Source organism: Bison bison, unplaced genomic scaffold (genome assembly GCF_000754665.1).
Source record: "Bison bison bison isolate TAMUID 2011002044 unplaced genomic scaffold, Bison_UMD1.0 scf7180017864310, whole genome shotgun sequence".
NCBI classification, from domain to species: domain Eukaryota; kingdom Metazoa; phylum Chordata; class Mammalia; order Artiodactyla; family Bovidae; genus Bison; species Bison bison.
This window is the reverse complement of record NW_011494882.1, coordinates 2,001,982-2,013,299: the sequence shown is the minus strand read 5'-3', so window position 1 is coordinate 2,013,299 and position 11,318 is coordinate 2,001,982. Positions and strand designations below refer to the sequence as shown.

Sequence of the window (11,318 nt, the reverse complement as noted above, 5' to 3'; positions counted from 1 at the left end):
ATGATCTTCGTTTTCTAAATGTTGAGCTTTAAGCCAACTTTTTCACTCTCCACTTTCACTTTCATCAAGAGGCTCTTTAGTCCTTCTTCACTTTCTGCCATAAGGGTGGTGTCATTTGCATATCTGAGTTTATTGATATTTCTCCCGGCAATCTTGATTCCAGCTTGTGCTTCTTCCAGCCCAGCATTTCTCATGATGTACTCTGCATGTAAGTTAAATAAGCAGGGTGACAATATACAGCCTTGACATACTCCTTTTCCTATTTGGAACCAGTCTGTTGTTGCATGTCCAGTTCTAACTGTTGCTTCCTGACCTGCATACCTGTTTCTCAAGAGGCAGATCAGGTGGTCTGGTATTCCCATCTCTTTCAGAATTTTCCACAGTTTATTGTGATCCACATAGTCAAAGGCTTTGGTATAGTCAATAAAGCAGAAGCAGATGTTTTTCTTAGTTTAAATTAAAAAAAATAAAGGAAATACTAGAAAACAGTTTGCCAAACAGGCACAGAGATAAAAGTACATGACACTGTTAAAGTGTAACTCCACAGTCTATCAACTTAGTTCAATAAAGATTTAACCCTAAATGGCTTACTATGCGTCAGCTACTTGATTACTGGGATAAGTTGAATAAGACACAATTCCAGTCCTGAGAACTTTGAGACTTTATAGACAGGTGATGAAAAATTCATCTAACGAGATATCTCTTAACTGCTCATTCTAGTCTGTACCATGATGATTTCTTACTTGCACCATCTTCCTGCTTCTGCCATCACTTCCCACCCCTTACCAGCTCCCTGAACCCGTTAAACATAAATCATATCATGTTCTCTTACTGAGGAAAACTGTAAGTCCTTAATCTCTGTCCGTAAATTTCCATATGATCTGCCTTTAATGTCATCTCCTACGATCATTTCCCTTACTCAACTCAACTCTATTACCGCTAGGCCTTTTTAACAAGACCAGAATGTTCTGAATACATTCTCATCCAAAACCCCTTTTCTGGTTGCCTATACCTGGGATTTTCCTTCTAAAACATCTGCAAGATTTTCTCTATCACTTTCTGGAGATATCTGCTCAAAGGCTATCTTATGACTGAGTCCTTCTCTGACCACCCAGTATTCCCTACCTCCTTTTATCATGCTTTACTTTTTAAAAAATCTTTTATTCAATAAAATGTATCTGTTACCACTGGAATTTACCATTTATCGTCTGCCTCTCTCAACAATATTCAAAGCTCCACAGAAAGAGGGTGATGATTTCTTCCTGTATTCCCAGCACTTGGAATGTTGTCTAGCATGTTGCTGATGGTCAACAAACACTTCTTAAATGAACCAGATGAATGACTTGGAGTTATACACAGGGTTTTAGGGGATCAGGGTATGTGGCATAAGCTGAGACGAATAGGGCTATCAGAGAATGATTCTTTAAGCAGATAATGGTTGGGCTGAGACTTTACTCATTCAACACATTGTTTTGGAGTGTTACTATGAGCTAGGCATTATTCTAGGATTAGGAAATGTAGCTGTCATGAAGACAGACAAGTCTCTGTACTTGTGGAACAATCTTGAGAGAAAGATTGTTTCTTGCTTCTTGAAGAAACATGAGTAAACAAGAAAAATATTCAACACTGACATATGCTATGCAAAGAACTAGAACAGGATGATATAAAAGAGAGCACACCTAGGGCCTTATTTTAGATTGAGTCATTATAGAAGCATCTCTAGGAAATGACATTTCAGCAGAGACTTGAAGAACAGTAAGAAAGCACCCATGTAAAGATGAAGCAGTAAGCATTCCTACAGAGAGAACAGCCAGCCAGTGCAAAATCCTTAAATGGGAATAGGCTTGAAGTGTTCAAGGAACCAAATGAAAAGACACACAGTTGCAGAGAAGTGGGCAAGAACAGGAGGGGCACGACTTAAGGTGAGGCAGGAAGAATCTCCATGAGTGGGACTTAGGAGGTGAAGCAGGGCAAGTACCAGAAGAAAAGCACTGTACGCAGTGAGAACAGCAAAGGCAAGAGGGCATGAAATAGCCTGGTATGTCTGAGTAATTCTAGGAAATACATTTCTCCTGGGTCCAATGCACAGAGATGGAATTCAGGACCTGGTACAGGTAAACTATTTTTTTTTTTTTCATGAAGCTTCTGGCACATTCTGCTGCAGTTGGAAAAGAGAACCATTTCTTTATGGTTCCAAGAACCATACACAGCAAGCTCAACACAGCCTCAGGAAGATCTATAATCAACCTTATGCTAAGAGGTATATTCTTAGATTCAGATATTATGTACTTGAGCTTAGAAGCTTGGAAGGTAAAAAGCAAATACAACCTCGGATTTGTAAGCTGTCACAACCCATCTTACATAGTGAAGGACCAGAAAGTGAAAGTGAAAGTCACTCAGTCTTGTCCGACTCTTCCTGACCCCATGGACTGTATAGTCCAAGGCCGGAACACTGGAGTGGTAGTCTTTCCCTTGTCCAGGGGATCTTCCCAACCCAGAGATTGAACCTAGGTCTCCCTCCTTGCAGGCAGATTCTTACCAGCTCAGCCACAAGAGAAGCCCAAGAATACTGGAGTGGGTAGCCTATCCCTTCTCCAGGGGATCTTCCCAACCCAGGAATCCAACTGGGGTCTCCAGCATTGCAGGTGGATTCTTTACCAACTGAGCTAGGAGGGAAGCCTGTGAAGGATATGGGGATGGGTTAAATCACTCGCAGTCAAGAGCTGGGAGTCAATTCCACGTCACACTTTACCCAATGCTATTTCCCCTGCTGTGAGATTCTCATCAATGGATTCAATATACTTGCCTGGAATGATCCTTGCCATTAATTTCTTCTAGGGACCTTGCCTTCTACATTTTTCCTTCGACTTTATTTCTCTTCTCCTGTAAATGCTTATAATTTAGAAAATGTGTATTTTTTTCCCCTTCAGCTAATCCTAATCAGTTTCATGTTTTATGGCAGCTGTTCTGCAGCTCAATCTTCTACTAACAAAAGTGATGAAAACCCAAATAAACTCAAAGATGGGATCAATATACTTAGACATATTTCTTTATACTAAGTGAACCCCCAAGGAATGTCTTAGTCTTTGGAAACTTTGACATATAATCTTTTTTTTAAAATAGTCGAGACCCTGTTATTAGTACAACCCAAGGAATAATTGGGTTATATACTAACTGAGTCCCCAAGGAATGTCTTAGTCTTTGGAAACTGACATATTTTTTTAACAGTCCAGACCTTCTTATCGGTAGAACCAGAGCCCTTATATAAAGTAGTGCTGATTTCACAACAAGGAATCTAGGTTCATAGTTTTTCAAGTAAACAGTGACTTACGAGTAACTCTTCAATATTTGTGTTGTATTAGCTTGTTGCTGATGGACACTAAGCATTAGGATTAAAGTCATTTAGAAACTATTATTTTATACATCATATTAGAAGGCATTATGAGGTATACCAAGATGGAATATTTACAGTTGACTCTTGAATAGCACAGGTTTTAACTGCATGGGCCCACTTATGTGTGGCTTTTTTTTTTTTTTTTTTACTAGTAAGTTCTATAGTATTAAATGATCCATGGTTGACTGAATCTGCAGATATGGACAGATGGTAGATACAGAGGGACTGTGGATGCAGAGGGCTGACTGTAAAGTTACACGTGGATTTTCAACTGTGAAGAGGGTCAGCGCCTCTAACCCCTGCACTGTTCAAGGGTCAACTGTATTCAGGAAGAAACAAATGAAGGGTGAAATTTTCTTCTATTAATGGCACATTTTGTACTCTTACACTACAAACCTCTGGTCCATACTCCTTAGTTAACAATGTAAACATGTAGTTCGGATAGCAGTTAAGATGTTCACTGCAAATGAGGTTAACAAATTCTCACTACATAATGCTATCTGTTGCAGGAGACATTTACTTCAAAAAATTCTGGATGTCGAGGATATGACCAATGTCTCCTAGTACTTCTCTATTAGATGGCCAAATTGACGGTGTCTACAATGCCATGTTTATGAATTTCAGCAATGATGTGCACAGTTACAGCCTCTTGAAATGCTGATGATATTTTTTCTTGGTAAATGGTAAATTCTGAAATACTTGGGAAAAAGGACATTTGACAACGTGAATAAAAACTAAAAGGTGAAAAGGAAGGCAAGGACTAGTCAAGATGCTAAAAATAAGTACTTGTAAGACAGCTGATCCCAATTTGTACTTTTTTTCTTTTCCTTTTTTTTTGGGCTGTGCTGCACAGCTTGTAGGACCTTAGTTCCCTGACCAAGGACTAAACTCATACCCTCGGCAGTGAAAGCACGATGTTCTAACCACTGGACTGCCAGGGAAGTTCCAGTTGCAATTTTCAGATGCACAACGTTTCTAGAGATGCCAGTGTGAAGGCAGGTGCTTTGCAACCTTCACCTTTTTATGTTAGTGGAGGTTAATAATAAAGCAGATAAACATGGTTCAAAGAAAAAGATGAGCCAATAATAAGTAGGGTCCAAGAAGCAGAGAGTAAAAGTGCAAAACCTCAAAAATGATGAAATATTTTACTTCTATTTTCCAGTGTTTCTTTTTATCCATGCTTAAAGAAATGACATTTTCCAGAGCTTAAAACTTGTCTTTTATAACACCTAAGTTGTGACAAGAAACAAACATTAGTTGTTTAGCTGATAAAGTTAAATGTGAAATTAATATCATAGTTACCTGAAATTCTAATCCATAGTTTTCTCTGCAGAATTCTCTCAATTTAGGATACACATTTTCTTTTAGTGCCTGTCTTTCTGCTCCCGTGTCTGTGGTAGAAAAGCAAACACACAGAAAGTGAGTTATGTCCACGTATGTAAAAGAAAGCAGAAAAAAAAGAAAGCTTACAAATAAACATGAATATAATCAAGCTGGGGTGCTACACTGTGAAATGATGGGATATTTATCTACTGGAGGGGACTTGTTCTTCACAGACCAGGGAGAGCCGAGATCCCTCTATCAGGCATACAGGATGGATGGGAGCCCCCTGGTAAGTTCTGCGGGTGCTGGCAGAGCTGAGAATTCACAGCTGATTCTCTAAACTAATGGAGACCCTCACATCGATCTCTTAATAGCCACAACCACAAGGACTTTCAAAGAGGTAAAAGGAAAAATCATAGGACTACCGGGTATATCTCCACTGAGTATAAATGTTCCAACACACACACACATATTAGTTACTGATTTCCCAAAACATCTAGACTCTATCATTTCCTAAAGCATTTAGAAACAATAGCATCTGTGCAATCAGCACAATAATGAGGAGGGACAAAGTGCAGGAGTCAACATCTAAAAACTAGCAGATTCCACACATGGTACCTGGAAACGAGCCAGTGGTTCAATAGTAATATCTCCCACTCTGGGCTTAGGGCGCTGTTACATCAGAGAGGGGACTGCTTTACCTGTGCCACAGTGTGTAAAAGCTTCAAAATTAAATATTAAAAATTATCTATGTCATTAAAAATACAAGAAGAAACAGAGAACCCGAAACCAGAAGAACCACAAAATATGTATGTATTTAACGTTGAATGTTCTGCACAGAAGGGGATTCTAGATTCCATCTGTGCTGGATGATGCTCCATATCAGGGATGATGCTATAAGATGCTTACAGCACAGACTGACTTGCCCTCTCCAAGTAACTTCAGATGGAGATGAGAATCAGAGCTTTTCAAAATTAGGTTAATGTGTTATCTCATGAAAAGGACCATTTGCTAAATGTACCTCAATCCCAGCCATAACCATGAAACATCTGCATGCCACATTTATAACTGAGGAGCCAATTTAAAAGACTGTCCTTGTTATTCTCTAACAACATCTGTGCATACAAACTCAACCATATGCCACATTGAGCTACTCTACTTTCCTACTGTTCTCAAGCCTGTTTTGAGAGGCAAACAACCAGTCCTGAGAGTCTGAGATGCAGCGGCAGCTCAACAGAGTGACAGGAACCAGTGTTTACAAGGGAACCAAAGATTCTATACAAGGTCTTTGAGATTCTCTGTGATCCAAGCAAGTAGGGTCTTTTCCCACCACGGATCCAACATGGACCTAAGTCCACAGGATAAGCGGGAGGACCACACTTGAGCAGGGCACACCCGAACAGTGACCAGGTGCTGTTATGGCACCGGTGGGGGCGGGGAACTAAGCTTTCACATGATTTACATAATCTTGGCATCACATGCCCATCCTCCTTCACCCTGTTTGAAGGGTTGAAAACACAAACTCTGCAGTAAAACTGATTATATTCAATCTCTCTAAAAGGCTACAGATGTTCAAAACCCAGATAACAAAAAGTCACTTTAAAAATGAAGTATTACCTGATGTGAAATCTGGGAGTATATTAAATAAAGATTACTGGTAAGATATTAAAAAAACTGTATCCTAATAATACATGAAAAAATTATGAAATGAAGAGCAGAAATCTGCTTCTTAAAATTGTTATTACTGTAAATTTTATTCCTGGGTACTGAGACCTAAATGTGTCTTAGTAAGAAGGCTAAGGCAGAAATCCAGTATCTAATTACTAACATTCATTGAGTTCTTACTGTAGACTAGTAGTGTGCTAAGTATTTTTATGTGCATTTTCTTAGTCACTTCTGTCAACAATGAAATAGGTAAGATTACTAGTCCATTTTTTATATTAGATGAAACAAATATAAAGCGGTTAAGAGACATGCTTGAAGTCATATGACCACTAAGTTGGAGAACTTGGATTTGAATCTAGAGAGCTAAATGTCACACTTTGCTCTAGCCATGGAAAATATGTAACTGTGCAAAGAATATTTGAAAATGACAAGTGCAATAATTTCCCTGAATGATTAAGGGATGCCAAAGTCCTGATACTTATGAAACAAAAAATCTGAGTTATCTACTTCTCTTTACCTCTGATGCAAGCCAAGCTCATCTCTCAGTTGAACCTTATCTTGCTGTTTCCATACTTGCCTCCATCCATCTATTCTCCACAGAGCAGCCAGCCCAATCTTGTAAGAACTAATCTGATCACATCACTCTCTCATTTAAAATCCTCCAGGATCTCTTCATGGAACTTGAGACGAAATCCCCAAGCCTTACCTTGAATGTCCTCTCCCTCCCTAAGCCCATTTCTTACCACTTGTCTAGTTCACGTCACTCCAGCAGCACTGGTGTTCATTTGGTTTCTGGATTACATTTTCACTCGTGACCTTTGCTCTAGCCATGACTTCCTCCTGGAATGCTCAATCCCATGATCATCTCATGGCATCTCCTGTCAGTCACGTGTCAGCTTTAATGCCACCTCCTTAGAGAGGTCTCCCCTGAGCCCTCCAGCTACAGAAGCCCTCTCTATCACACTACCTTCTTCAAATTCTCTGCACATTACTCATCACTATTGGTGACAGCTGTTTACCATCTGTCTCTCCCACCTGCCACGTGAGTTCAATGGGACTCAGAACCTTTTTCTGTCTCTTTCACTGCTGCATCCCCAGTGACGAGAATCATGCTCAGTTAAGGAAGGAGTAAATGAAAAAAAAAAAAAAAAACCCCGCAAAAGGACAAGCGATAAAACTGAGCTGACAGATAATGCTTCTCTGAAATTACCTCGGAAACAGAAAGGCTTCATACATTACAATGTGTCATTGGTTGGATATAGAATCAACACTGTGAAATTCCGGGAAATAAATTATAGGGTTTACAAAGTCTGCTTCATGAAGAGAGTGAATGAACTAAAATACTGATGTCTTTCCTGGTTTCTGTGTTTCTGGCAAAATACTAATATTTTATCAAATTATGTTGAATGTTTCTAAAAATGTGAGGTAAGTGTATGATAGACATTCTGTGTTATTACTTATAGTACAAAAGTGACTCAGATTTTCCTATATTTGTATTAATACAGGATGACTGGTTCTGGAAATGGAAAAGTAATTAAAATAGAATGGATTCATTATGTTGGGTGACAGATAAGCTGGCTTAATTATACAAAAAACCTGATTCATACTGACAGCAAATCCGGATGGTTAGCAATTAAAAAAACACTAGAATGTCATGGACAGGAAAAATTAACTCACAGAATGTTGCCCATAAAAAGGGACCTCTTAAAAAAGTGTAGATCAAGACAAAGTATGTAATCATTTATTCTTCACCATCATTGTGTCTATTTGTATCTGCCCACCTTTGTAAAGATGTAAAACACTTTAGTAGCACTATAGAGGTTTACAAAGAGTTGCTTTCTGAATAATTCCTCTCTGATTTCAGAATTAATGATGGTCTCTGTGCAGTATCTGAATTACCTTCAGGAGGAATACTAGTTGAGGGAGAATGATCAGTCAATATCATTATCCTATTTCAAGTAGGGTTTAGATTAATTCCAAGTTTTTATTAAAAATAAGAGTGTCAAACTGACCATGTTGGATTGGAACTTCTTTACTGCCCCCACTACCCACACTTAACGGGATGGACCTTAGGTGAAGTCACTTCCCTCTTGGCAGCTCAGAAAACTTATTTGGGATCTACTTGCAGCTGTCATTCCAGCCCGGTTTCCCAAGTTTCCCTACATCTCTTCTTGCCTGGATCCTCCCCCCTTTTCCTGGCCCCTTAGCCAGTAAACACTGAACATCCTATCTGACTTCGGTCTGGGTTGATTTCCTGTTTGGTGGCTTCCCAGAGGCTGCCTCATCCCCATGCCCTCCAAGTCTTCTGTGCCCAACCAGTTACCCTTACTGTTCCTCATTTCAATGTCACTAAATCCTGTCAATTTCATCATAACCATCTCTGAATCTGGCTATGCTTTTTTTTTTAATAATCTCTATTTATGTACTCATCATCTCAACTCTAAGAGTCCAAAAGTCTCCAGTCTCATTGATCTGTTACTTGTCTCTCCTCATTGCAGTCTTATGCTCCACAGAACTGCTGGAGATACATGCTAAGACAAAACAAAAGTAAAAACTAATTTGATCACTGAAAGCCTTGACTGGCATCTGTTGGCCTAGAGGGTGAAGGCCAGAATGTTCAGCAGATGTAAATGTATCTCTGACCTAAGTTTCATCTTCTACCACTGTTTACCATGCACCCTCCAGAGTATTTTTCAGATATTACTTGAACCTTGTCTTTACACATACTGCTTTCCATGCTCAGAATTCCCTATTTACTGCATCCCATTGTTTGGCAGACTCAGACCCTCCCGAGTCCCAATCAAAAGCACCACAATTTGTGAACTCTTACTGGCTAGAGACAAGCATATCCTGGTCACCTCAGAGCACTTTGCTCACCCCTATATAACACCATGCATTATGCTTTATTATAATATTTGTAACTTATTTTTAGTCTGTCTCCCCCATTAAACTTGTGAATTCATGAAAGGCAGAGACATCCTCATACATCTTTATATCACAGAAAATAGAGCAGACCCCAGCACATAGCTGCTGCTGCTGCTGCTAAGTCACTTCAGTCGTATCCGACTCTGCGACCCCATAGACAGCAGCCCACCAGGCTCTGCCATCCTTGGGATTCTCCAGGCAAGAACACTGGAGTGGGTTGCCATTTCCTTCTCCAATGCATGAAAGTGAAAAGTGAAAGTGAAGTCACTCAGTTGTGTCCAACTCTTAGCAACCCCATGGACTGCAGCCTACCAGGCTCCTCCGTCCATGGGATTTTCCAGGCAAGAGTACTGGAGTGGGGTGCCATTGCCTTCTCCGCAGCACATAGCTAGGACTCAATAAATTAAAGGGAAAACAGATGCTACTATAATTAAAACATTAATTAAACTCAAAAACTATTTTATCTCCATAAAGGTAACATAAATGAAAATTCAACTTTATCTTAAATTAATAGTTGACTATGTTAATAGGATTAACAGCAATGTGTGAATCTGGGGTGATGTCAGAAAATAATGACAAAGTATGGCATAATAAGGAGTTTACTTAGCAAATACTCTTTCTAATCAGCAATAATGAAACTGGACAAAATTATGAAAAGAAGCATTTTAATGTAAATTAACCAAAGACCAAGGGCATAAAACAAATTGGGATGTGATTATTAATCAAAAGTAACTGAACTTCAGATAAGTTATTCAGATAAGAACAGTGGAGTCTGTCAGATTCTTGCATGGGGTTTCTCCCATCCCTCCTTAACCACTCCCTTTCTTAGACTCCATGTCAGAGAGGGTCAAGCTATGAACATCAGCATCTTCACTGTCACAGAAAGCTCACCTGATTTGCAGCTGAGCAAGGGAAAACTCCATGCCCATGAGCGCCGTTAGCAGTAGTAGCAGTCTCAGAAGCAGACAAACGGGGAAGCCCGGTGGCTCAGCTAGCCTGTGGCTTCATTCAAATTTTACAAGGAAATCAGTGAAATAAACAGCCATAAGACAGTCTTGATAAGCTCTCTGAAAATTCCTGGCTGAAGAAGGCTACTCACAGACATAAAAGATCAAAAGCTATCCACGTGCTTCAGGCTGACTTTGAGCCTCGTACATGGAGCATAGAAACATGAGAAGGCCTGGTGGAAAAGTAAAAGCTGGGACAGATTAAGACACTCTGCACTAAACTTGGCATGTTTTGCACTTAATGAAATGAAAATCTAGGTCAAAAGTTAAGAAATGCAACTAAAGCAATGGCTAGAGAGAAATCTATACCTTTGAATACCTACAGCAGGAATGAAAGATCTCAAACTGGTAATTTAGGATTCTACCTTAAGAAACCAGAAAAAGATGAAAGAAAGAAGACATACATATGGCCAACAGGCACAGAAAAAGACACTCAATATCACTGATTATTCAGTTCAGTTCAGTCGCTCAGTTGTGTCCGACTCTTTGTGTCCCCAAGAACTGCAGCATGCCAGGCCTCCCTGTCCATCACCAACTCCCAGAGTTCACCCAAACTCATGTCCATCGAGTCGGTGGTGCCATCCAGCCATCTCATCCTCTGTCGTCCCCTTCTCCTGCCCCCAATCCCTTCCAGCATCAGAGTCTTTTCCAATGAGTCAACTCTTTGCATGAGGTGGCCAAAGTATTGGAGTTTCAGCTTGAGCATCATTCCTTCCAAAGAAATCCCAGGGCTGATCTCCTTTAGAATGGACTGGTTGGATCTCCTTGCAGTTCAAGGGACTCTCAAGAGTTTTCTCTAACATCACAGCTCAAAAGCATCAATTCTTCGGCACTCAGCTTTCTTCACACTGTAACTCTCACATCCATACATGACCACTGGAAAAACCATAGCCTTGACTAGATGGACCTTTGTTGGCAAAGTAATGTCTCTGCTTTTCAATATGCTATCTAGGTTGGTCATAACTTTTCTTCCAAGGAGTAAGCGTCTTTTAATTTCATGGCTG

General features: G+C 39.8%; 1 protein-coding gene across 1 annotated transcript in view; it reads right to left on the bottom strand.

The window, feature by feature from the left end:
- Window positions 1-11,318, bottom strand: part of NWD2 (NACHT and WD repeat domain containing 2) — a 239,141-nt gene that overhangs the window by 136,009 nt on the left and 91,814 nt on the right. Inside the window, exon 2 of the mRNA XM_010852410.1 lies at window positions 4,697-4,785. Within this exon, the coding sequence (XP_010850712.1) occupies window positions 4,697-4,785 (89 nt within the window). The remainder of the gene's footprint in view (window positions 1-4,696; window positions 4,786-11,318) is intronic.